The sequence below is a fragment of the Nematostella vectensis genome, chromosome 12 (genome assembly GCF_932526225.1).
Source record: "Nematostella vectensis chromosome 12, jaNemVect1.1, whole genome shotgun sequence".
In the NCBI taxonomy this organism is placed as follows: domain Eukaryota; kingdom Metazoa; phylum Cnidaria; class Anthozoa; order Actiniaria; family Edwardsiidae; genus Nematostella; species Nematostella vectensis.
The window spans coordinates 10,894,347-10,920,946 of record NC_064045.1 but is presented as its reverse complement, the minus strand read 5'-3'; the positions used below and the strand labels follow the sequence as shown (position 1 = coordinate 10,920,946).

The window sequence follows — 26,600 nt, the reverse complement described above, 5'->3', positions numbered from 1 at the left end:
TTGGTCAGCACAAGGCCATAACCCATAATTCATCTGGACAGTGCTGCAATCTTTATGGCGGATGTTCCTACATTTTTTATAGTTCCAAGAGAAAAATCGTCCGTTAAAAAGAAGGCTCCTTTGCTATGAATCCTTCGGGAAGAAAAATTTTCCAAACTAAACCTCCGGACAGGGGCAGTTTTCCGCTAGACCACGACGGTAAGGAAATCTTTTTTCTTGGTCTGATGAGTGTTGTCGATGTTTCAATGTGTTCTTTTATCGTGACATCGTCTTTCGCGACATTTTTTAATCGGTACAATTATCGGTTTGCCGCATCATTTAGGTTTGTTGTATAAAATGTTGATGCTGGGAAGTGATAATGATGAGTGACGATGATATGATGATTGTAATTACTGTGCTGATTGTAATTACTGTGCTGATGGCGACAGCAATGATTATAAGAATGATAATGATGGCTAAGATATATTAATGAAGATGGTAGTGATTTTGGTGGTGGCAATGCTGGTGAAGATGTTTGGATAATGACAATGGTGAGCTGGCTGGGGTTTCACAGTATAAAACAGGAGACTGTCATTAGCCTGGAAGCAGTGACCAGTGGATTTCAGCCTTTTCCTTTGCCAGAGATGAGACGTGGTCAGAAACTTCTAAATCTTATGCAGGGTAGGTTGGGCGGACCAGTTAAAGTTCTGGCTATCCTCTCCATTATAATGTTATCAGAGTCTAGGCCTGAGCTCCAAAATAAAAAAAAGATATTACAGTAGAAGAGATGAGATTAGATCAGGGGCATAGCCAGGGGGGGGGGGGGGGCAGGGGGCCGGGCCCCCCTTCTAGCAGCCAAAAATACAGTAAATGTATGAGACATTATCTAAAACACACCCAAAAATGCTTGAAAGGGTCTTTTGGGTCCTCTCTTGTTAAAAACCCTGGCTACGCCGCTGTAGATGATGATGGTTTTGATTAGGATTATGTAGCTGCTTGTGGTGATGTTGACTCTTTAGTTTTTTTTAGTTGTTTAGAATATTGAAGTGCTTCTGAGCTGATTTTGATTTTCAACCAGGGGAATGCAAGGATTTTATGATAACGTACATGCAATGCCTCAAGAAAAACAAGAACATGAACTTCAACTGCCGCGCTGAGTCCCAAGCATACTTGCAGTGCAGGATGGACAGGTATTGCTTAAAGCATTCTGCCTGTTATGTTATCATCATGAGTTTTCACCTGTTTCTTTTGGAAGGAGCTTGGGTAATACAGTTGAGAAAGTGTTCTCTGTTTCAGGTTTGAATACCAGTGATGTGAGTTTAGTTACATAGTAGAGTCTTGCCTTTGCTACTGGGTTTTCCTCTGGTTTTCCTCCCTCCACAAAAAACGACAAGCTCAATTTAGGTTGTGTTTTATATCTTCAAAGTGACCAGGCTGTATCTTCTTTCTTGTAGTTCATCCTTACAGTTACAAGAAAGTTGTATATTCAAACTCTTTCACAAGATGAAAAAAATATTCAATGACTAGCTTTTTTCTGCAGGCATTCGCTAGTGAGGATAACTGTTATAAAGCTGGCCTTTCTATAGTATACCTATCTCATATGCATGGCCGTAGCAGGCCACGTAAGATGGGGGGGAGGGCACAATACAGAAAATATATGGGGGGGGGGGGTAGCACAGCCACAGCTTCTGATCACTTCCTTATAAATTTTGAAAATATTGGGGGGGGGGGGGGGGGGGCACATGTCCCAGCCCTGCTACAGTCCCGATATTCCATTGGAATCCAGGCAGTAATTCGTCTAATACACTTCTCATTTCCTATCACTCCAATGTTTGCAAATTCCAAAACTAGCTTCTAAAGAAACATTTCAGTAAAACCCTGTTTTTTATTGGATTAAAAATGTATGACATCATGCAAAATAATATTTTGAATATTTATTGACTTGAAAAATTCATCTATATTTCATGTATGTAAGTACATTGTTGTTTTGCTTCATTGCGACAATCATTGCGACAATCATAATGTTATGGTACAACTTATAGATAAGTGTAACTCTGAGGCTCAGCTTAGGGAAAGGGAAGGCCAGTGGGCTTATCGGCTTAAGTCTATCTACCCGTGGGGTCTTAACAGTGATGACTTTTTTTGTAGTTGGAACCCACGTAGAGATGTGTAAATTCTTTTTATCCATAGCGCGCGCTATTCTAGAAAATGCACGTTTTTGTCAGTTGTAATGTTTTTGCGTCTCACGCCACTATTCTGATGTAAATAAGCTTGTAACGATTCACCTTCTTCAGTCTGCCCTGAAGAAGTCTTATTAAAGACGAAAATTTGGCAGAGTCGATTTCCAGTTTTTGGAGTGTTGTTTTGCTTCATATGTAAGTGATCTGTTTTGTATATTATTTATCTCCATAGAGAGCTCATGGCAAAAGAAGACCTTGCTAAACTTGGCTTTAGATCTTCTGCTGGAACTGACGCTAAGCAGTCCTCGTCAAATCAAAGAACATCAGATAACTCTAAATAGTAACAAGGCATTGCTAAGAATAGCCTGCTTGCCGGCTCACATTTGGGGTTATTTGGAGATGTTGTGCCTTTGAACATTGGGCATCCTGTGGTGTGAAAAGGGACGAGATGCAGCGGATCAGCTTGTGAACCTCAGACTGGGCGCATTTGAAAATTTAACTTTTCTAGTTGACCCTAAATGAGAGCCAGCTTTCTGGTTATGCTATGGAAAATAAGTAAAACTACAATAAGCTTAGAGGTGTAATGTTATAAAAAGGGCTTGTATTATCCAAGCTTTGATGTGGCTACCCTGGTCGCATAGCTGTCAACTCTCCCGCATTGGGCAGGAGTCTCAGGATTTTGAACCTTTTCTCAAGCCAAATTTTCTTGAAAATATCCATACATTTACTGTATTCTCCCGCACTAGTTATCTTGGTACTTTTTACTGTATTTTCTCAAGATTTTTCCTAAAGCGAGATTGACAGCTATGTGGGGTCATATCATACAACTAAGAGGTTAAGAGATAAATCTGTGAGATGTAAGAGGAATCAGTCATGTCCTGTTGTTCTACAACATATTTTTATAAACAGTCAGCTTTAGAGCTGCTGTAAGCCGTGGCTAAGCCAAAAGACTGGTCTATAAACTGCAAGCCAAATCCAAACAGGTATCGAATGATAACTGCCTTAAACCCCATAAAGAAAGCGTTTTGAACTATGAAATGAGGCCTTGTTGTAATTAGCTTGCAAGCCCTTTTATAATAAATCGTATTTACTTGACCAGGAAGGAAGTATTAGTTGACCTAATACAAGAATTGTCAAACAATGGAAAACTAAAAAATCTCAATCTAAAACCCAAACTAATTTCAAATTCCTCAGGGATACTGTATTTTGTGTTTTCTAACTCGAATGACTCAAACTTTTAGCTTTACTCGAGGGCGGTAAATAATGTGTAAAGTACACCCCTGATTGATAATAGAGGGGCATTAGAAATGAAGAAGATAAAGGAATAAATAAAGTTTGATAAAAAAATTAGGGTTATGTCGATGTTATATCTGCTCTATCAGAACAGTTAAAACAAGAAAATTTAAAGATATATTGCTCAAAACTTTCCTATCGATATGTCTAGTATGTTTTAAGAGACAGCAACAAAAATGACCTACAATGTAGGTTGTATTTGTTTCTTTGATCAGGTCTCGTCTTTGTTCTTGTACAACATCTGTTATCTTGTGAGGGAAAACCCTCAGCGTAATAGACTCTTGCGATTGGAGCACGGACAAAAGTCAGTGTTTGGGTCAATGGATTAGCGAATTACGATCAAGGGAAATGCAAATAGCGTATGTTTTTGTCTGTACAGGTCTTTCACCGGCATCTTCACATGTTTATCAAACTCACGCCGCGAAATTCGTGCCCAAATGGACGAATTTCTAGACTTTGTAGTCTCCGACAATGATGGAAAAGTTCGCGAGATTTTAGAAACGATTTCAAGCAAGGTTTTTGATAAAGAAACCGCACTAGGCGAGACCTCTTTGTTAGATTTTAAAATCACAGACTTGGAGGATGCGTTTGTGGAAGCCGCCTTTGCGGGAAGTATAAACTGCCTACAAGCGCTGCACAAGTATGGTATGTTAGCCAAAGCGTTTTTTATTATTTTATAACATACGTACTTTGATGTGAGTGTTTAATTGAGCATGTTATTTTTAATCGAATGTAATGAACTCTTATGTTGTATTTTATTCATTCCACGATCTTGTTTTACAATACGCTTTTTCGCACTCTCAGGTTTCCACTAGATTTAGCCTATGCGCAAATGTTTGTCGTGAGTTATTTGTCTTGTTAAGTTAAAAACGTTCTCTTTTTTAATCATTCGTCGCTGATTTGCTATATGCCCGTTATATCTGAGAGGCGCGTCGTAAAAATACTTAATATTCCCGTGAAGCATTGCAAATACAATAATTTCACATTTCGTTTTTGAAATAGAAAAATATCTAAATCCTTCCCCAGGCAAGAGAAATGCGTTTTACTACCTCATTCCTTTTAGAACACCCTAATCAATAAGCTGATAAGAGGGATAAGACAAACTCTCACTAAGACAAAAAACTGTCGGATATTATCGAATATGAGATGGTTTTTGCTTCAAATTTTTTAACAACAGTTACACGAGAGCTTCCCGCTTCAATTAAGTCTCGTCACATAGCTATGTCTTTTGGAACTAAAGATGTCTCATGGAATTTCCACACAGCTTTTCAAGTATTCAAACATGTCTGTGTGGTTCAAGTGAAAACCACCTGTTGATCATGAAGTGCAGCTATTGTACTCTCTCCATTCATCTACACGCGATCACGCTCTTGCGTGTTAATTAACCTGTCATTAGCATGTGTGTTCACACTTAACTCCTGTCGCTAGCACGCTGAGCGTGTTTAGACATATTATCAACGCACGCTTCCCTTTATCGGCTTGTAACTCTGAAATATTGTATCCTAGAAAATTTATATACCGTTTTTTTTTTTCTTAGTTCCAGATGTGAATTGTCAGGGTCGGCTAAGGGATTCGTGCCCAGACTACTTAATCTCTCCTTTGCGGGCCGCGGTTGAGGCTGACCGCGTGGAGGTTGTGCACTGGCTGTGTACAAGTGGGGCAAGACCAAACCGGCGTGAGTGCCTATACAGTATCAACTACGATGACGTCATTTCCGGTCCAAATTTCTCCAACCATTGCGCAGTGTCATGCTACGTTCCACTCCATTTCGCCCAAAGCCGCGCATGCGCAGAAACCCTCCTCAAGCACGGCGCAGACATCAATGCTCAAGACTGCATGAGTAAGACTCCGTTGTCAATGGCAACGCTCGATGGACGCCTTGTTGTCATGGAAACTCTCTGTGAAAACGGCGCGCATGTGGGTCTTGGGAGCACTTGGGGCGCAACACCGCTGGTCTACGCTCAATATGCTCGCCGTAAAACTGACCGGATATCCGCTACAGAAATACTTTGTCGCTACGGCGCATGCGTAAACTTCCAGGACAAAAATGGCCGCAGTGCATTGCACGTTACAAGAGATCCTGAGTGCCTGAGAGTGCTACTGTCATATGGCGGTGACCCGAGTCTAGAGACCATATTTGGCAAAACTCCTGTAGTTATGGCTGCGGAGGCTGGGAACTGGGAGATAGTGCGCATGCTCTTTGATGCCCAACCGCGGGTTGAGCTTGGACTGCTGGCGCGAGGGGTAGCGCTTTGTAACCAGTTGCCCCTTGACGTGTTCTCGTGGCTATTGCGGGCATCCCGCGAGGTACGCGAACTCAAGCATTTGTGCCGGTGCGTCATACGTACGACGCTAGTGCGCACGCGCGGGAACTTGGATGATGCTATTATTACCCTACCCCTCCCTACAAGGGTCAAGTTGTATCTGGCTCTTTTGCAGCATGCTAAAAATTGATCATTCATCTTGGCAAAAATGTTCGTCGTCACCACTTCCCATCATGATTATCAAGATCATCATAGTCATCATTCTATCAAGATACAGTAGCTGGTGGTGCTAACTTCAACAATTTCCTTATATAGGAAATCGAACATACCTTTGGAAAGTAAGCATTTACTTTCGCTTCTAGAAACGCCAAAATAGCTGAATTATCATTAAAAACAAGGGAGAATACAAAACTTACTAGTAGCTTCTATTGGGAATAGGTTCTGTCTGGAACATTCTAGACATTTGTCACCGAAATACAACATGAGGACATGAAGTTTTATGGTTTATCGAGGGCAGGGTCGTTTGCGTTGTGAAGCTAACTATCTGTGTTTGCTTATCAGTAGAAAGAGCCTCGGCGCGTAACCAAGGGGGGGAGGGGTGCGCAGGGCGGGAGCACACCCCCCCCCCCCCCAACCTTCCCCTCTGGCCGCCAAAAGGAAAGGAAACCCTTGGGGCGTTCCTGGGGTCATCAGCATGACCACCATCAAAGGGATACAGCGTGTAGTCCTTCTAGAATATTCTAGAATATGGCGGCTTAGCGAAATATGAGGCACGTGTACAAAAGGGAGACAAATATTTGCATGAAAACATTGACGTTTTACACAGGGGAGGGGGTATTAAAAATATACAATAGAATAGAAAAAATATACAAATATATAAAAAGAGGTTGGTGTACTTTATAAAATTGTATTTGTCTATATAATATTCTAGTAAGAAGTGTATTGCAATAAATGAATGTAACTGTTGATTGAGTGTCTGTTTTAAATCACACACTTCATGTATATTATATCCTATAATTCTTGAATATATCAGAGTAAAAAAAATAAAAATACCAAAATCTCTTTATAATTGACTTTTTCTGGCCAGCATAAAATTTCAGAGTTTTACCAGTATTTATATAATAATAATATCGTATCAGCTTCCGTTTGATAATTGAGGTATAATTGCCACGTGTTGTTTGGGTGTACCTATCAGCTTCGATTCCCCAGGGTCCCAATGTAGCGATATGACCATGAAGTTATATTAGTACAATATCAAGTATAGAAATCTTACAGCCCTCCCGCTTCGATTTGCTCATGGCATTGTATAGACCGTCTTCACGATGTTGCGAGGGCATCCAAAATGCCACATACAGCTATGGAAAATGCTGCCAGAGTGCTATAGCCAAATTGGCGCTTGATTCAAATACCCCTTCGCTCGCATTTTTGGATCACCTGTGGCATTTTGGATGCGCGCGCAACATCGTGAAAACGGTCTATTGGCACAATGTCGAGGTAGTTTAAAAAATCTCAAATTTCTCCGGTTTGCTTATGAAGTTATATCAGCTTCAATGTGATGTCGAGATAGTTCTCCAACATTCCCCCCGTTGCGATTTGCCCATATCGTGATATTAGCATGATATCGAGGCAGTACTCTAACAGCCCCCCCACTGGGGTCCCCAAGTGACGATTCGTCCATTACCTCCACACTTAAGGCCGACGCACCATCCATGATCACGTGACCTGAACAATGCTCTACTGAATACCACACTACCTACTGAATACCTCTTGCCTTTATACTGGCAGGAATCAGTTGTCACGAAGCTCCGCCCATACATTTGTGGACGCAGTCGAACCTCAACCGACGGACAGACCGCTGACCGCCAGTTTGCTATCTTCCCGCCGGCGCAGATGGCCCTGTAGCATTTCCCGTTTTTTGACCTGTGAATAATTTTGTTTCCGGTTTGGTACATGCGACCACGATAGTAACAGTTCAGTGGATGTGACTTCCGGTTCCGGTGAATCTTCAAAGCAAGGCGCGTGAGATGGTGCTCACAGTTGAAGTCATCCCACATGATAACGTTACCGTCGTAACTACAACGAGCACCGAAACACCAGTTGTGTCCATTAGACGAGCGGTAGATTTCACTCCCAGGGGCGAACCATTTACCCTCATAATAGCATTCATACGACTGCTGTCTAGGTGTTTGTCCTCGCATGTCTGTCGTCGATTTTCGCGAGTCTGTTCGAGAATGCTGCTTATCGTTTGTTGTCGGAGCAGTTGTTGTCGAACGTTTAGCAGATGTTTGTGGTACAGTGGTTTCTGGTCCGCAGTTGAAGTTGTCCCATGGTTCGTATTGTCCAGATCTGTCGCACATTATTCCATAGCACCAGTCTCTGCCGTCGTATCCTGTCTGATGGTTTCCTGGTGGGTACCATTTCCCTTCATAGAGACATCCTCGTCTTCGAGGAACAGTGGTCACATGTTCTGTCGTAGGTTCTGTCGTAGGCTCGGGTGTAGTTCGAAGGGGTTCCGTCGTCGGCTCGGATGTAGTTCGAGGGGCTTCTGTCGTAGGCTCGGGTTTAGTTCGAGAGGGTTCTGTCGTAGGCTCGGGTGTAGTTCGAAGGGGTTCCGTCGTCGGCTCGGATGTAGTTCGAGGGGGTTCTGTCGTAGGCTCGGGTTTAGTTCGAGAGGGTTCTGTCGTAGGCTCCGGTGTAGTTCGAGGGGGTTCTGTCGTAGGCTCGGGTGTAGTTCGAGGGGGTTCTGTCGTAGGCTTGAGAGCATCTGTTGTGTGCACATTTGGGTTTGGGTCTTTAAAGCACCCCAACCCATCCCAGGCCATGATCATTCCACTCTCATCACACGTCAACCCAGACTCGCACCCCCCGTAACTACTCCTGGAGATCTCAGAGCCAGGGGGATACCACTTTCCGTGGTAATGACAGCCTGGAGTTGTCGTAGGCTCAGGTGTTACTCGATCACGTTTCGGGATAGGTTCTGTCGTTGGAATTGCGGGTTCCTTGCTGGGTTCGGTTGTCCTTCTTGCGGTCGTTTTACAATTCCAATCATCCCATGCTATCACTTCCCCTGATTCTGAGCAGTATGTCCCATAGCACCAAGATCCACTCTGACCACGTGATATTTCGGCTCCTGGTCTATACCATCTGTCGTTTTCATAACATCCGTATCTTGGAAGAGCAGTCGACATAAGTATGGCGAGAAAATCAGGAAGTCGCGTGGTTCTTGGTCGAGTATCGGGACTTCGGGTAGATCTCGGTCGATCTTCCGGTCTTCTTGTGACCTTAATTGTGGTGAAACGTCTTTGTGTTTTCCTCTTTGTGGTAGTTTCGGGTCTTTGGGGTTCAGTTGTTGGCGTCTTTGAAGGACGTAGGTCTCTAAAGCACCCTAGTCCATCCCATGCTATTACCATGCCATCCTTACCACATGTCAATCCGGACTCGCAGCCCCCGTAACTATTCCTGGAGATTTCAGATCCAGGGGGGTACCACTTCCCTTGATGATAGCATCCTTTAGGGGTGGTTCGAGGTACTGAAGTTGTCGTTGGTCCACAGTTGACGTTGTCCCATGGTACGTATTGTCCAGATCTGTCGCAAATTATTCCATAGCACCAATCTCTGCCGTCGTATCCTGTCTGGTGGTTTCCTGGGGGGTACCATTTCCCCTCATAGAGACATCCTGGTGTTCGAGGAACATTTGTTACATGTTCCGTCGTAGGTTCGACCGTGGTTCGGGTAGGTTCCGTCGTAAGCTCGGGTGTAGTTCGGGAAGGTTCTGTCGTAGGCTCCGGTGTAGTTCGAGGGGGTTCTGTCGTAGGCTCGGGTGTAGTTCGAGGGGGTTCTGTCGTAGGCTTGAGAGCATCTGTTGTGTGCACATTTGGGTTTGGGTCTTTAAAGCACCCCAACCCATCCCAGGCCATGATCATTCCACTCTCATCACACGTCAACCCAGACTCGCACCCCCCGTAACTACTCCTGGAGATCTCAGAGCCAGGGGGATACCACTTTCCGTGGTAATGACAGCCTGGAGTTGTCGTAGGCTCAGGTGTTACTCGATCACGTTTCGGGATAGGTTCTGTCGTTGGAATTGCGGGTTCCTTGCTGGGTTTGGTTGTCCTTCTTGCGGTCGTTTTACAATTCCAATCATCCCATGCTATCACTTCCCCTGATTCTGAGCAGTATGTCCCATAGCACCAAGATCCACTCTGACCACGTGATATTTCGGCTCCTGGTCTATACCATCTGTCGTTTTCATAACATCCGTATCTTGGAAGAGCAGTCGACATAAGTATGGCGAGAAAATCAGGAAGTCGCGTGGTTCTTGGTCGAGTATCGGGACTTCGGGTAGATCTCGGTCGATCTTCCGGTCTTCTTGTGACCTTAATTGTGGTGAAACGTCTTTGTGTTTTCCTCTTTGTGGTAGTTTCGGGTCTTTGGGGTTCAGTTGTTGGCGTCTTTGAAGGACGTAGGTCTCTAAAGCACCCTAGTCCATCCCATGCTATTACCATGCCATCCTTACCACATGTCAATCCGGACTCGCAGCCCCCGTAACTATTCCTGGAGATTTCAGATCCAGGGGGGTACCACTTCCCTTGATGATAGCATCCTTTAGGGGTGGTTCGAGGTACTGAAGTTGTCGTTGGTCCACAGTTGACGTTGTCCCATGGTACGTATTGTCCAGATCTGTCGCACATTATTCCATAGCACCAATCTCTGCCGTCGTATCCTGTCTGGTGGTTTCCTGGAGGGTACCATTTCCCCTCATAGAGACATCCTGGTGTTCGAGGAACATTTGTTATATGTTCCGTCGTAGGTTCGACCGTGGTTCGGGAAGGTTCCGTCGTAAGCTCGGGTGTAGTTCGGGAAGGTTCTGTCGTAGGCTCGGGTGTAGTTTGAGGGGGTTCTGTCGTAGGCTCGGGTGTAGTCCGAGGGGGTTCTGTCGTAGGTTCGGGTGTAGTCCGAGGGGGTTCTGTCGTATGCTTGGGAGCATCTGTTGTGTGCACATTTGGGTTAGGGTCTCTAAAGCACCCCAACCCATCCCAGACCATGATCATTCCACTCGCATCACACGTCAACCCAGACTCGCACTCCCCGTAACTACTCATGGAGATCTCGGAGCCAGGGGGATACCATTTTCCGTGGAAATGACAACCTGGAGGTGTTGTAGGCCATGGTGGGGTGGCTGGAGGTGTGGTATCATGACAGTAGTCCCATTTCACAAGTTTACCGTCAAGGCTACACCTCAACCCTTTACAGTCAATCGGATAGCTCCCCATCACGTTCATTCCTCGTACATAAAATTTTCCCTTATAAAAACAAGGCTTGACCACAGGGGATGGGCGAGTGGCTCGTGTAGTCACCGGCTGCCTAGTGTATCGTGGTTGTATGAGATCACGACCATAAGGAACTCGGGAACTTTTCGGTTTTCGGGTTCTCCTGAGCCAGCCCTTGGGAATTCTAGTCGGTGGCGATAGAGTAGTAATCGGTCGCAATTCGGGTCCACAGAACAGCTCATCCCACGTAACCACGTAACCATCATGTGAACATAAAGTGCCAAAACAGCGGCGACCTCTGCGTTCTGTTGTCATTCTGCTTCCAGGAGGAAACCATTTACCGTTGTGATAGCAACCTTTTGGGATATTCGTCGGGGTGGGATCCAGCTCGGGCCAAGCGCTTTTTCCGGAAGTTTTTAAATCCTGTCCATGCCATTCTGTCTTTGTTTGAGGAGTCTCCCGATTTTCGGGCGAGTTAGCTCGCATTCGGGGAGTTGTCTGCTCCAGTCGAGGAAATGTCGTTGGGTATTCGGGCGTACTCGAAGTGCCGCATTTAAAGTCGTCCCAGTGAATGACCTCACCCTGTGGATCACACACGACGCCGTAGCACCAATTCCTACCGTCGTATCCTCGGGCGATCTCACCAGGTGGGTGCCATTTGCCTTCGTAAAAGCAACCGTTTTCCCCCGTCGTAGGAGGGGCGTTGGTGGTAGGAGGTTCATTTGTCGTCGGATACGGTAAACCAATTCCGGAAGCATATACACAAGGGGCCCATATCATGAGCAGAAGTGCAATAGCTCTCAACATTCAGATGCTGTGGATGAAAAGAAAAGGGAGCATTAAGGGGATAGGATGGAAGGTCTATGGTAAACGCATTCGGATTAAAAAATGGCGGACGCACTTCAGCTGGCCCAGAGAGCAAGCGAAAAATCAAAAGGCGACGACACACAAAATAAGATGGCCGCGCAGTTTGAGATGCTTAGGGACGAGGCTAATGAAAGCAGAGGAGTTTCGCCATCGTTTCAAGCGAATCGTCCGCGAAACTGCACAGTTTACCCTGTGAATTTTTACCTAGTTAAACGATCGATATCTCGGATTTCCCAATTTCTAAAAAAAATATTGTAACATAATTCTCTGTTTCTTGACATAATCGTTATATCGAGGTCCCAGTGATTTTTTTGAAAGTCTTCTGTGTCACATGACACTGCCTGGAACAGAATTGCGCAGTGCTGGCGAATTCAAAAAGAAATCTTTGACGTGCAATGCGTATACACGTTGTATAATAAATGCCATCCCAGAAACATAAATGACAAGCTTACATTTGAAATTCCATCATGTTAAAATGAAACGGTTTCCGTAACCATCGTTCTCATTGGTTTAGGAACTGCCCGCGAGAACACAGAAACTTACACATGCGCATTTTTGCACCAAGTTGACACCCGGAAGTTGACACCTGGAAAACCAACCCCCCACCCCATCCCCCTAACCCCTCAACAAGCGCGCTTTTTTGTCAACCATCGGTCGTCCTTTTTAACGTATTCCCCCTGGCTGATTGCAAGTTGCGTCGTGTTGTCATTTTGCAGCCAAACGTCGGAGCGCGCGCAAGGATGGCACCCCAAAAGTCGCATGATCTCTTAGTTTCTTGTCATGATTCTTATTTGCCATATCACAAGATCTCGTGAGGGTTGTCGCACGTCCGATCGTGCTCTTTTACCAAGGGATATTCAATCTGGCGAATACCAGATCGTTATAGTTTTGTTTAGCTTAAACAACTTGAAAACACGAACTTGCCTAAACATAACGCGATAGCATATAAGATGCTAATTTTCACCTGGGCCCCTCTTCCTCAGTTGCTATCGACGCCCTGGGTTCTTTCCTCGTTGGAAAACCTTTGTTGCTTCGCTTTTTGGTAAACTGAGGACCGTTAGAGGCCCTGAGATACATATGAGGCCGTGGGTATAGTTATCCTTGATAATAATCTCACCCTTAGACGTCCTTAGAGCATTTGACGCGGAATACGCGCGCGTGAATCATTCCCAAGCGTGTGAGACACGCATGCAACCGTACGCGTGCTAAGCGGAGAAGGCAGCAACTCTAGCTCTAATGGAAAAGGGAGAGGGGGGATAATCGAGAGAACAGAATGATTCAAAAAGGGGTACAGTGGAATGTTACCCGGTATTCACAAAGCTCTCACCCTACCCCTCTGCCGTCGATGCCATGAGTTCATTAACTAGCGTCACGACATACGCCGGAGCAAAGATGACATAGAATGGTAAGCTATATAGCTTGAAGACTATTAATAGCTATAGTAGATGGATACTATTTTAGTATATCGTGAAATATGGGTCGACAAAGCAATTTTTTGGGTATTCATAAGTACACATTGTTTCTATGGTAAAATTAATGTGAGCAAATAACGTGCATAGGTGACACGAACAGTAGCCAGAATACATGCTTTGACGGTGTTTTATCAGAGACGACAAAAACAACAAACATCCCAATTTACACTGTCATTTCTATCCTGGCTAGAATTCATGATTATTAGAACTTAATGATGACTAGCGCGAGTGTTCGCTTCAACTGTTCAAGCTGCATTCGACAGCTGACAAGTACAGTTAACACGGACAAGGCAAGAACAAGCCAAAGATATTAGAAATACCAAGGAGACGAAAGGCAATTAGGAAGTGCGCCATTTCTTCACGCTATAAAAACAACATTGACCCCAATACGACCCAACAAGGTAGAACAAGCGCTATTGATATCATAGGGTGAGCTATCCATGCCCACTTAGTTATGTATACCGTACCTGGTAAAGATCAATGAAGGAGAAAAATCTACGGTTCCGTTCAAGCCAACAAACGGGACGCTAGATTGGAGAATAGCCTCGAGCGTTGAGTTACACATGCATGGACTTGTCTTACCCCTCAGACATAACGATAGGATACTCGATAAATAAGATAGAGTTTCAAATTTCGCATCAGCTCTTGATGATGTGATTGTGGGTGTCATGTTGCAAGGAATGCATCACCGCAAAGAAAATCTCACGCAGCACTCGTATGGGAGGGGAGGGTACTCCGCCGGTAATTATATGTTTGCTGTATGTGTATGTGCCATAGCAAGGGTTTTTTTCTCCTGTCTTAGACAAAATGTACGTCTCAGCTGAAATGTCCTTTGTGTCAATTATAAACACCTGTCATTTTTGTTTTCGCTAAGGCGCGGGGTTTTCCGGTTGCGGTGGGCACGCCATACCTTATCTTATCTTATAATGAATCAAGTCGACAACAATGCAGAATTGGTTTTCTAGAACAATATTTCGACAGGCCAGCACCTGCCCACATACCCTGGGTACCAGAGCCTCTAGACTTCTCTCGCTTCACTCGTCGCGACATTTTGGCTGAGCGTCACTGGACGAGGAGGCTCTGGTACCCAGAGTACTGCCATGCCCTCATCTTCAAGTTACAAATGAGTTACATTGGCATGTAACAGATGGTGTGTGCGAAGTTCATTAATGATTAACTAACAAAAGATTGGTTGAGGGGGCGGGTTGATATGGGTTGTATGCCAGGTGAAGGGGGGTAGTAGTATAGAGAAGTGGATAATGATGAATAGGGTATTGGTTACTAAACGGTTACTTCTCGTCGGTTCAGGCCCAGACTCGTACCAGTCGCCAAAATATGAAGAAAATAAGAAGAAAATAAGGGAAACATAATTTATGCGCGGGTTGCCTGTGGTGATTAACTAGGTGTGCGGTGCCGTGTGGTTAAAGCACTATGCCTCTAGCCAAGAGAGCATAAGATAAGAGAGGAACACTTTGGTATTACCCGCGCGCCATGTCGATTCCGAATCCGGCTATTTTTAGTAACCACCACCCCACCACTGCGCGTGAGGATTTGCTCCTTTTATTTTGTCCTACTCCCCCGCGGGTTGCGTGTTGTTGTTTTGCCAACTCGAAAGGAATGAAAAGAGATCATGTAAAACTCGGAAGAAGAAAACAAGTTAAGTAAGCAAGATTGGCAAATATACTCACAGAAAGCTAAATCCCTGAATAGTTTGACTGTTTGTTTGTCTGAGCGGCGAAGTCAAGTGAAGAAGAAAGAAAAAACCGACGAGCGATAAACTGGCTGTGATACCGCGTTTGATTCAAATCCAGACTCCAGCTTGTATAATATACTCAATAGTTATAGAAATGTCTAGAAACTACATCAAAGAAGTACAGTAATATCTCCCTCTTTATTTTCTCAGTATTAGGAAAGCTCAGATACTTCAGCTTGCTGGCATTCCCTCGCTAAAAGGATAGTTTTATGAAATGTATTTTCTTGGATTCCTTCTCTATTCACCCGAATATTCACAAAAATCAATATCATATCAGATTTCGCTTGACCATTAGGAAGATAATGAATGTTGAAAAACCACGAAGAAGCAGCAAATTAGAGGGGAAGCGGTGATTGAAGCACGAGGTTTTCCGCTCTTGATTTTGAATGAAGTCTCTTTTTTTAAACGTTTTCGAAATCTTGCAATCCTCGAAGTACTACATCCCCTTAATAAACCGCAACTGCCTGTATCCTTGATGCTAGAATGAAATTTTCGATGGTATTTGTGCAAATAGGGTGTTTTTTTTTCGGTTTCAAGTCACAAAACAGCGGCGAACAACAAGATGTAAATGCCAAAGCGCGGGGGTAGGGGGAGTAAAAATGCTCACGCGCAGTGGTGGGGTGGTGGTTACTAAAAATAGCCGGATTCGGAATCGACATGGCGCGCGTGTAATACCAAAGTGTCCCTCTCTTATCTTATGCTCTCTTGCTCTAGCTTTGACCACAGGCAACCCACAAGGCACCACGCGCCTAGTTAATCACTAAAGGCAACCCGCGCAAAAAATAATGTTTCCCTTTTCTTCTCATTTTGACGACTGGGTACGAGTCTGGGTTCAGGCCACCGGGTTCCAGAGTGCCAGCACGATGCGGATGCAAATTAGCATCGAACAGGCGTGTGTAAGGGGGTAGCACTCACGAATCACGGACCGAATTTTCACGAATCACGGACCGAATTTTCACGAATCACGGAGGTTTAAAATCACAATTAAATCAGAATTCATCCACGGGTTACTAGGACAGAGGATTTCCCTGTTTCTCACGAATCATAGGGCAAATTAGGTTCTAATCACGAGAATCGAGGATAACAGACAGCCCCTTCACCCCCCTGATCGAGGGTCTTACCACGGATAACATAAAACCCATTCTCTCCCCCCCCCCAGATCGAGGGTCTAATCACGGATAAAAAAGAACCCTCCCCCCCCCCGATCGTTGGTCTAATCACGGATAACATAGAATCCCCTCAACCCTCCCCCCTAATCGATGATTTAGCACGGATAACAGAGAACCCTTTTACCTCCCTGACCGAGGGTGTACTTACGCAGTGCGGTTGTAAATCCTATTCAAGAGCCTGCATTTGGTCACCCCCGGTTGAACCACATCTAAAAAATGAATTGTTTACTTTACAGCCCCTCCCAACATGATGTCATATGAATCAATAGCTGCCGTTTTTCTAAATGGTCTAAAAGAGCCTTGGGCGAGCGCGCGGGAGACCTGTGATATTTTAAAACGATAGGGACTAGGCTCCATTTCCAAGATGGCTGCCAGCAAAATCGTAGTAAACACGAATTCCTGCAAGTTTACGTGGAAATTCTCGACTTACAAAGTTCCAGAGCGATAAAAAAAGCAAAAAATTAATTAAAATGGGACTCCCAAATATGGTATGTAGTGCCTAATAGGAAATGACTGAGCGAGCTAGCTAGAAAAACGGCAGTTTTTAAAACAAGATTGACTGATATGACTGACAACACCAGCATAGCCGGGCCAGCAGTGCTGGCATTTTTTAGACTGTTTGGAATTGCCCCCAGTTATACCAATGAGAATTTAGTCAAGGTCTAGTGAGATTTACTTGTTGTACTTGGATCAATGTGAATGGCGTCACTACATTGACTAAAATCACTACTTCTGGGTAATTTTGCCATATGGCGCCCAGCAGCTCATTTTGAAACCACCAAGAATACCCCTCAAAGACCAGTTACTATCCAACAAATAAACAAACTGCATCGGAATTTACTGAGTTGAGGGGCAGTATCTGACACGATGCTTACAGAAAATGGCCCGCTTTTTGAAGGCCAGAGAGGGTGTGAGCTGCGCGCGCACCAGTCCCCCCCCGTAGGTGCGCGCCTGAGAATGGTACATGTTTCCCAATGTGAGATGAGGAAGGCTTGGGCGAGTGGTAACCATATTTTTATTCTGCCAATCATTATCAAATCATCTCATATGAAGAAAACGTTGTCGTTTTAGGGGTCTGGTTGTGCAATTTTAGTTTCTTTTCAGAGGCTTTCTCCGTTGACTAAAGATAGTCACAGTGACTGTTTTTCTCTTTTGAATACAATTCATAAAGTTTGCGAAGCACCTGCGGTACGGCAGCCTTAAAAATGACAAGAATCATGCTTCAGGTTTTCCAAATAAAGACTATATTAGTTTCCTTAAATGGAAGTGACCGCGTCTGGGAAAAACGACAAGTTTTGGCTAAATTTTCTTGGTATGTAAGAGATCAATCGCGGAAGGTAAAACACATGCCGTTATGTTACGGGTAAGTACCATCTGCTCAACAAGCTCTGAGGTACTCATGCATTTGTTATCTATTTTAAGCGGCTATGTCGATGTTTGCCAGGCCACATTAATTTACAACGCGCGGGACGTTTTTACGGGATGTTTACGGATTTATATTCACTGGCTCTTTTGTCATTATAGTTTTTTCTTTATGGCGATCACAGTTGTTGGTCCTTTGAATAGACCAGAAAATCAGATTATAATCTCGAGATCTATTAAATTCGCAATTCTTGTTAGTGCTGGCATTCTCGATCGCTTTATTGGAAAATAAATGGTTTATTTGCTGCAAAGGGAAAAAAACGTTAGCGTTGAAATGAAATATTCGTCAGCGAGACAGTGAATACTGATATTTTGTTTGTTACGAAGTTTAGTCACGTACATATCCCCTCTCACGTAACCCCTCTTTGGGCCCCTGAAAGTGGGCGATTAATCACTGATGAATAATAAAAAAACACTATCCTTTTTTTATATAATACACATGACTGCCTACTCCCCCTGGGCAAATCCTGGTTATGCCCCTGAATTTCAGAATCATTCCTTATCGCAAAAGAAAAAAGATGGCGTCGGTACCAGGTGCACTGTGTGGATAAAAGTAAGCAATAATCTGCAAATAGGTGGGAAGTCCAACAAACCAAGATGAACCTTGATTGATCAAAACATAAAGGCGGGCCTCCTAAAGAGGGATAACAACTCAATAATCGACACTCGACGAGTTTATGACCTCTTAATTAAAGTTAAATAAGATATTAAAAATAAAGACATTACATTAAATTTCCAGCTCAAGGACACCGAAAAAACTCCAAAGTTTTGATAACAACATAAAGGTTTGAGTTTGCAGATCAGAATTTGTTTCGTGGGTTTTTAGTTCGGATTTATCCTAATGCCACAAGTTTTCGAGTATCTTTGTTGTTAATACAGAAATCAGAAAACCTAAGACGCCAAGTGTCTATGAAAAAATAACCACATGATGAAATGTTTTAATTTAACAGGCGGTTTCAGACTTCTTGAATAGTGGGTAGGTAAAAAAGAGGAGATTTACATGAAGATTGATTGATAATACGAATAACGATGTACCAGAAATTCGTGAAGATTGAAGGGCGATTCCCACCTAAAACCGCCTTTGAACATTGTGCCTGTCGTATTTATGTTTTTATCAAGCATTGGAGTAAGTTTGTCTTGTTACACTATTGTTAACTTCTTGTTGCTTTAGTTTGTTTGTAGTTGATAACTTTGAAATGCCGCATACAAACATTCTACTGCCTCTGTTGATAGTCACCCGGTTACCATGGCTACAAGGGACCTACGCGAATGGTTGCGTTGGTTTGTTTTCAATGTCAGGGAACTTTGTCCAGAGTGGTGTATTGCAAACAGTTGCAGTGTCGACTCTTGAAGAATGCAAGCAGGCATGCCTTAATGAAAAAGAATGCCTGACGATAAACTATAAACTAAAGACGTAAGTTTATATACCTTATTTTAATACCTTATCACCTTTATACGCTTAGCCGCGGAAAAGCCTATCCCGACTATTCCAGCTTGTTGAATAATTTTTCCTTTTCCTAAATTTTATTACCCATCTATCATTTTATGCTAGGCAATAGATTTAAAAAACAAAAACAAAACAAAAAAATCTGCGTTGTTGTCGACTTTTTCTTTTCAATCTTTTATTGATATGTCTAACTGTCGACGCAGACCACAAGGTCCGACGTACACCAGCATATAGGCTGTCTGGTGGTTTTCTTCCTTCTTCTTTGTAAATAAATTGGACCTGTTTATAATGTAAAGGGGATCGAATTTCAAAACACATCAATTCATTGTTTGTGCTTAACTCTTTGCATTAAAAAATATCGGGGGCACAGCCATGCCCTTAATGGTAATTTCCTTATAATTTGTGATAATATTTTTTTGGGGGGAAGGGGGGGTGGGGCACGGCCACCAGTACCCCACCCCCTTCTAAGGCCCTGCTAGACTAGACATGCTGTACGAAACAGTTCAAATAATGGTGGCATGGTAATTTCAGGTTCACGTGTGAGTTGAACAGCGCATCGCACCTGTCACACCCTATACATGACAGACGCAGTGACGACGCATACTCGACGCATACATGGTGTGATGAAACCGCTGGTCATATGCAGCAATCTGTTCTGCACCACCGGTTACGCATGCCAGATGAACGCTGACGGGATTTCTTACAGATGCGGTGTGTTTTCCCCCATTTCAATATAGTTTTTTAAAAGTAATTCACAAGCCAACTAATCTTGTTTATTATAGAATCCTTCATTAATTACTACACGTGGTTTAGAGCATTCTAGCATAAACTTATTGCAATGCCAAACCGAAAGCCCCCCCCTCCCCCCCTTCCACACCAATAAAACTATAAAACACGCTGCACTCTCCCCAACCCCCTCCCCATTTGGTTTAGACGTCCATAAAACAAGAGTGGTCGGAGTCCATGCTATTAAAAGAAGACGATCATGGTATAAGTATTTTTGAAACCACATGTGAAACAAAATAGTTTTCAGATACTACACTAAACGGGGAACTGCAAAAAAAGACCCTCCCCTCCCATGACAAAAATCTTTGATGCTAATTTCACACTAAAACTGTTCTTTCAGATGCAGTTGTTCAAATATCAGTGAAGGAAACTCGGGAATTACAAATAGCGTTAGTCAAAGTCAAATAAGTTTTGTCCATAGTAAACGTACTATAAAAAACAAACATTATATTATAACCTAAGGTTTCTCTATGGCCAAATATTTATCACGTCAGACAGTATAAGATTAGTGTCAAAATTCCCTGATTCCTCCCCATCAGATAGAACGGTTTTAATTTTTAAAAAAGCAATCTATGTGACCCGAGGTTCTAGTTGTCATTCGACACCCTCTTGATTCAACTCTGAAGGTCTCCTGGCCAATAACCACATTCATGACACTGGGGAGAGGAGGGGAATAGGGTTGGAGGGACGAGGGGATGGGGTGGGGCAGGGATGAACAGGGTATGGAGAACAGGGGGGGGGGGGAGAAACAGAGTAGAGGGGAGGGGAGGCAGGTAAAGTAGGAGGGAGGGATGGTTTGATACCTTTGTAAAGCAAACGCTGCCGCAGACTCCCTGGTCATTATGTGCGCTCTCCCTTTTCCACGAGATTGGAGGCTCCCTTAGGGTGATTGTCAGCGTAGTATTTGCCACTTGCCACTTGAAGGCCAATGAAATGGTCTCCTCTAATTGCACCTTGCAATTTTGAGCCAATGCTCGCACACTCGTGCAATATAACATTTGCGCAATAAGTGGTTGAACATCGGAATCCCGATTGAACATTTGACCCCCGATTTGGTGGCACTATCTAGCTTGTGCTCATCTGTTGGCTTATATGTATTATGTTTGACAAATTTAAATTTATTTATTTATAGTCTTTCCAGTGCTTCTTCTCATATATCGCTATGGCAACATGAATACCAGCTCCGATGCTTTAGAAATTATTTTTATTGGCATCCAGATGTACAGCATATAAAAAACTGTCAGTTTTAAAGTCAGGTTCCCATAGTAACTTTTTGTCATATTACTGTGCAATATTTATTTGTTAAGATCCATTATCCCATAACGAAATTGTAGTTGCATTTGATCATTTATATTGGGATATTGTTTTTTTGCAAAAGTGAGGAGTTGTAATGTAATCATAAAACAATTATGCATAATAAAATAGGCACATTCAAAGAACGGAAGACATTTACCAAATACATACCTCATTACTTCTAGTAAGGTGATTTACGAAGTGGGTTGATGTTTAAAAAAACAGGGAAGAGATACTCGTCGAGCCGTAGCCGAGGCGCATCACCTCTGATTACAATCACAGCAGATGTGAGAGGTGCTCTCAGCTCTGCCTTCATTCAAACGACACACTAAACTCGTTATCTCGTAAACTTACTGACGCTTGGAGAGAGCGTGTTATATGCAGGTCTAAGTTCAACCAGAACCCGTAGCACTCGAACTTCTTTGCACGGCGAATGACGTAAACACCGTCAGGACATTTTAAAGTATACTTTACTGCACGGGAAGGCCATTTAGTCAATTTTCAGCGATCGAAGTAGGGAACAATGACTTGAGACGCCGAATGCAGCCTCTCGAATCGTGCCCAAAAGATGAAGTCAGGTCATCTGAAGCGTCTCTTCGGTGTCTGGATATTCCTGGTTGTTCTTCAAGATGTAGTGCAGCGTGCTAATACAGGTAGGAGTACTTTACGAAGTTTGGGGAATCGATGGCGAGTTTATAGCGCAGGAATGCATTCATTCGATACGTCTCTGCACTCAAAACTTCATATTAAGTATTAAGAGAAGAACGATAAAACATTGAGATAACACTGTAAACTTTTCAAAATATTTATTTCTGTAACTGAGAATTTCAATCAGAAAATCTGCGTGTGAAAATGTGTTTTTCGCGAAAAGTCACTCTTTTCTCTTAAAATCGCGAAAGGAAAAAAAAAACCCGTGTGTGTGTGAACTAGACAGTATTGATCACCAAATACTTGGTATTATCAATGTTCGCTATTCAAGTGCCGACAGGCCGTAGGCTTTTTGATAACCATCAATGGGAAGATCCTTTTTGGTTATAACCCCAGGATTACGACACACTTGGTCTAGATGACTACGAGCTAAATGCTATCATCACAAACTGCATTGATACAGACGGTATGAGGGTCAGTCTAATGTTTGTCTAAGAAACCGACAAAATACTATTTTGCTGTGTCATTAGACGACTTTTGACAGCAAGTGAATATTTCTTTTTGATAATAATGCATAATTGTAGCCGCGAAATCCCGGGCTGTACATTACAGGTATGACGTCATCAAAAGCACTTGAATTGAACTTGCAATTGATTGACATTTTAGAATTTACAGGAGAAAAGTGATTGGCTATCGTAAAGCATGTGCGAAAGTTCATGGGATTTTTTTCATAGTTGAAATCATCCAGACTTCGTTGAAACTGATGGAAGAAGATGCTACGATAAGGGGTCACGCACACAAGTCATGTCCCTGAATCCGAATGAATCCGAATGAATTCCGAAAGGTCCACGAACGAGCAAGAAAACTCTGTAGGCCATCGCCCTGGTCGAATTTGATACTTTTACATGGAAGAACACAGTGTGGGGTACTAATTTATGGGGAGACTCAACAGCGTAGCTCGCAAACTACTCACCCAAAATAGCTTACAATTTCATCCAGACTACATTGAAGACACAACAACCAACTACGGATATTTTAAAGATTTTATTTCATAGTAGAATGAACGGCTCATTTTAAAACCATAAGTAATGGTCACAACGTAGCGTGATTACGGACTGTGAGCTTGGGATACCTGTGGGAAAGAAGAAAAAAATAGACTTACATTTAGACATTGCAGAATAATCGTATGGCATCTAAACTTTGGGCTTAAGATTTCGGACTCGACACTGCTATCTGATCACGAATCTCACGAAAGTGCCAGGCCCGTAGGCTGGATTAGTGGTTAGTGTGATGGCTCACTTTCAACACTTTCCCAAAGTCAAAATATATATTGTTCAACTGTTGTCAATACTGTTGTCGTTTTCACTTAACCTTAGTCTTTAAGGGTAATATTCTAAAGTTGCACAGTTGTTAAGAACGTTTTTGGAGTTTTTTTTAAATAAAAACTCATCTGAAAAGGGGGGAGAAATAGGTGGTGTGTGTGTGTGTGGGGGTGGGGGGGTGGGGGGGAACCGGGGGGAGGGACGGATCGCACCCCTGTTTGAAAAAAAAAACATCTGAAATGCCTTGTTTGGGACAAAAGTATAACGGTCGCAGAAAACCAAAATATATCCTTCGGGCTTCAGTCTTGTCTTGTCAAATCTTGTAATAAATGATATTGACGAGATTCATTTATCTATTTATATATATAAATATGTACCGAGACCATATAGGCTGGGCCAACAAAACCCAGAAGTCCTTAGGGAGGATATTGTATCCCTAAAATATTAACTTTTTTTCAGAGGAATGCGTTGATACAATAGATACTGTGACATGCCAGCAGGCGGCAGCTGCAGGCCAATGTACAAGTCAGTACCCTGTGGTTTTAGCAAACTGCAAGAGGACGTGCAACCAATGTAAGTACAAAAAACTCTCGATGCGACCTCCTCTGAAATAAAACATTGTGGTAGTTATTAGGGCCGTAGCGGCGGGGAACTGGGGCACGTGCCCCCCCCTCCCAATATTTTCAAAATTATAAGCAAATGACCAGTAGGGGTGTGGCTGTGCCCCCATTGTTTTCTTTATGTTTCTGTATCGTACCCCACCCCCAATAATTCGATGCTTGCTACGGCTATGGTTTTTAAAGTTGGTCACCTACGAGAATGCGCCAGACATTGGTCGCTTGCAAGTGCTTATTGTTCGACAATGTGTGGTTGAGTGGAGTTTAGAAGACTAAACTTTTACGAGAGCCTAAAAACAATGGTCGCTGAAATCAAAATTACTGCCTTACCAAAATTTCTTATTTATGTCCGACGACGAAAACAGACGAAAAAGATCACTCTCTTTTCACCACCATAGACTAAAAAAGATAATCTAAGAACATATAAAATATATAAGCTATACTCGACAATTTGTGATCGATTATCCTCCTTCGATTCCGTGTATCATCTTGGCCTGTTAACTCCATGCTTGTTAACTTGGCTCGCCTCGAGCAAGCAGATGTGTTTCCTCGTCCCACGCGAGAAATGTGCGCCATAAAAGTTCGTCAACACCGAAAACAATACCCAACTGAAATAACCCTTTATCGTTAGCTATGGGACATCATCGTGTAAATATCTCGCGCAATAAAGTTTACTGTGGTTTTCGATATTTCGTGATTTCTCGCCAAATAATTTCCAACTGTTAAACCGCTTTATGGCTTCCGTGTTTCATCAAGCCAAGGAATTACATATGATGGTGTCTTTATTTATTGCTCAGCGCTAAGAGAGTATGATATAACAGTATGATATACCCTCTTGTTAGCGCCTTGTGGAAGAGTGACGTGGGGCGTTATGGGGTTGGTCACCAACTTTTAAGTTCATATTGAAGAACAGAACAACTAAAGTCAAAGTACTGAAGAGAGGATAAGCTTTTTATAGGAGACTGCGCGCATATGAGCTCAGCCAAAACGTCAAACAGCGTCCGTAAAAACGCCGTGACACCTATATAATACCAAAATGCGGGGAAGTCGATTGCCCCTAGTTTAGAGCCCCTATCATATGGAATGTTTTCCATCCCCCAAAAATACAAGACGAACAATTGATTGGCTGAAGGGGGGAGGGGTACGCAGGTATCATATTTTAGAAAAAGCATAGTCCTTGAAGATTCCTTAATAAGAAATGACCCACTTTTGCCGCCAAGAAGGGGGGGGGGGGGGGGGTGCGCAGTCATACTGTAGGTATCATATGGAAAAAGCATAGTATTTGAAGATTCCTTAATAAGAAATGACCCACTTTTGCCGCCAAGAGGGGGGGGGGGGTGCGCAATCATAGGTATCATATGGAAAAGCATAGACTTGGAGATTCCTTAATAAGAAATGACCCACTTTTGCCGCCAAGAGGGGGGTGGGGTGCGCAGTCATAGGTATCATATGGAAAAAGCATAGTATTTGAAGATTCATAAATGAAAAATAACCCACTTTTTGGCCCACCCCCTGTGTGCGCGCCTGAAAATGACGTTTATACCTTGTTCGGTTGCTTGTGTTCCAGGTCCGACAACCCCGCCGCCGACACCCGACATAACAACAGCACAGGCCACATCAGGGTCGCCCACATCGGCTACAAAGCCTCCCAAGTCACCTTCTACTACCCCAACCACGCATGCTCGAACTACACAACTGCTGACATGCAGTAACTCTACATCAAACATAACAACGACATCAAATGCCGGGTCAATCCCAAAATCAAATGACTTATTTTCTATAAATCTAGTATTCGTATGGTTAGCTTTAACATGGCTTTTTAGACACAGATGATTTTGCATAGAATAGTGAAAATACGATGGAACAACTCCGTCAACTAAATGTTCGGGTTATTGGTTTTCCGAGTAGAAATGACCCACAGGAGAAAAAACTCGGCAAAAGGAACTCAAAACTACTTTGAGTGAATAGGGAGTTAAAGTTATTCTAGTTAGAGTTCTCGTGGTTTACACATAAATAAACCGTATAAAGGGCAACAAATAAAGAGCTCCCAATTCTCGGAGACCCAACGATCTTTGTGGGGAGCCCCAAAGGTCTCACGTTATCAAACATAAGAACTCTCTTTTACAGATGAAATTTTCGCAGCACAAAACAAAATGCGTAATTTTTTGAGGCGCCTCTTTTACCTTAGACTTTCGAGATTTTTCGTACCGATTTTTCTTATGAGTTATGTAACCTTTGAAAATACGAAACACAAAATATTTTCGAGTCACTTGAACTTTGCGAAATTCTAAAAATGAAAGTGACGGGAAAATGGTATTCCGTAGTACTCAAAGACATCAACGTTCCCTGTTAGCAGTCACTTCTTTTTGCAGCGTTATTTATTTTTGCACCGCCGCGAAGCGTTAAAATTTCACAAAAGGTTTGACGTTTACAGTGTATAACAAATAGGAATAAAAATGGCCTGAATTTCGGGAATAACAACTACCAAAACCACTTCTACAAGAAACTGCAGGAAAATGTAGTTTTATCCTCGCTTTCTGATTGGCTGAATTTATACTTGCTTCCTGATTGGTTTGGTTGGCTGTACAAATCATCGCTTTCTAATTGGTTGTAAGCAATTCTTGCTTTAGTGGACAGGTAGAGGTCGCATCTTCAGTAAGGTGTAATAAGGGATAGAGAAATAAAGTTTTTTAGGTGGTGGTACATTAGTCATTTGACATTAAAAAAATTCGAACGTACACGGGCTAAACTATCTCTTCAGAGAGATATTGCTTTTCGTTTTGGAAAGAATGTAATTATAGGCAAAGCTTATTTTAAA

General features: G+C 43.0%; 4 protein-coding genes and 2 long non-coding RNA genes across 9 annotated transcripts; 5 read left to right on the top strand and 1 right to left on the bottom strand.

The window, feature by feature from the left end:
- The first annotated feature begins 44 nt into the window (after positions 1-44).
- LOC5506109 (cytochrome c oxidase assembly protein COX19) lies at positions 45-3,506 on the top strand. Of its 3 annotated transcripts, XM_048720333.1 has the most exons (4): positions 72-198; positions 578-660; positions 1,058-1,169; positions 2,392-3,506. In XM_048720333.1, the coding sequence occupies exons 2-4, from the start codon at positions 624-626 to the stop codon at positions 2,498-2,500; spliced, it is 258 nt and encodes an 85-aa protein (XP_048576290.1). In that variant the 5' UTR covers positions 72-198; positions 578-623; the 3' UTR covers positions 2,501-3,506. The 3 variants fall into 3 exon arrangements, with proteins under 3 accessions (XP_001626851.2, XP_048576290.1, XP_048576289.1); XM_001626801.3 differs by lacking the exon at positions 578-660 and having other exon boundaries at positions 45-198; XM_048720332.1 differs by lacking the exon at positions 72-198 and having other exon boundaries at positions 234-660.
- An 88-nt stretch (positions 3,507-3,594) lies between these two features.
- On the top strand, positions 3,595-6,682 carry LOC116613963 (ankyrin repeat and SOCS box protein 8). Its single transcript, XM_032374474.2, has 2 exons — positions 3,595-4,097; positions 4,990-6,682. Exons 1-2 carry the CDS (start codon positions 3,890-3,892, stop codon positions 5,904-5,906), a joined length of 1,125 nt encoding a protein of 374 aa, XP_032230365.2. The 5' UTR covers positions 3,595-3,889; the 3' UTR covers positions 5,907-6,682.
- On the bottom strand, positions 6,594-13,945 carry LOC5506108 (mucin-2). 2 transcript variants are annotated; one of them, XM_048720331.1, is made up of 3 exons: positions 13,793-13,945; positions 10,691-11,800; positions 6,594-10,657 (listed from the first exon to the last, which is right to left on the bottom strand). In XM_048720331.1, exons 2-3 carry the CDS (start codon positions 11,791-11,793, stop codon positions 7,351-7,353), a joined length of 4,410 nt encoding a protein of 1,469 aa, XP_048576288.1. In that variant the 5' UTR covers positions 11,794-11,800; positions 13,793-13,945; the 3' UTR covers positions 6,594-7,350. The 2 variants fall into 2 exon arrangements, with proteins under 2 accessions (XP_048576288.1, XP_032230364.2); XM_032374473.2 differs by having other exon boundaries at positions 6,594-11,800.
- LOC116613965 lies at positions 12,948-14,271 on the top strand. Its single transcript, XR_004294295.2, has 2 exons — positions 12,948-13,258; positions 13,516-14,271. It is a non-coding gene; the product is annotated as an uncharacterized LOC116613965 (long non-coding RNA).
- Positions 14,272-18,788: 4,517 nt separating this feature from the next.
- Positions 18,789-20,557, top strand: LOC125557573. Its single transcript, XR_007305307.1, has 3 exons — positions 18,789-19,083; positions 19,648-19,827; positions 20,243-20,557. It is a non-coding gene; the product is annotated as an uncharacterized LOC125557573 (long non-coding RNA).
- A 938-nt stretch (positions 20,558-21,495) lies between these two features.
- Positions 21,496-26,485, top strand: LOC116613969 (cell wall integrity and stress response component 4). Its single transcript, XM_032374494.2, has 3 exons — positions 21,496-21,848; positions 23,625-23,738; positions 25,350-26,485. Exons 1-3 carry the CDS (start codon positions 21,764-21,766, stop codon positions 25,613-25,615), a joined length of 465 nt encoding a protein of 154 aa, XP_032230385.2. The 5' UTR covers positions 21,496-21,763; the 3' UTR covers positions 25,616-26,485.
- The last annotated feature ends 115 nt before the right edge of the window (positions 26,486-26,600 follow it).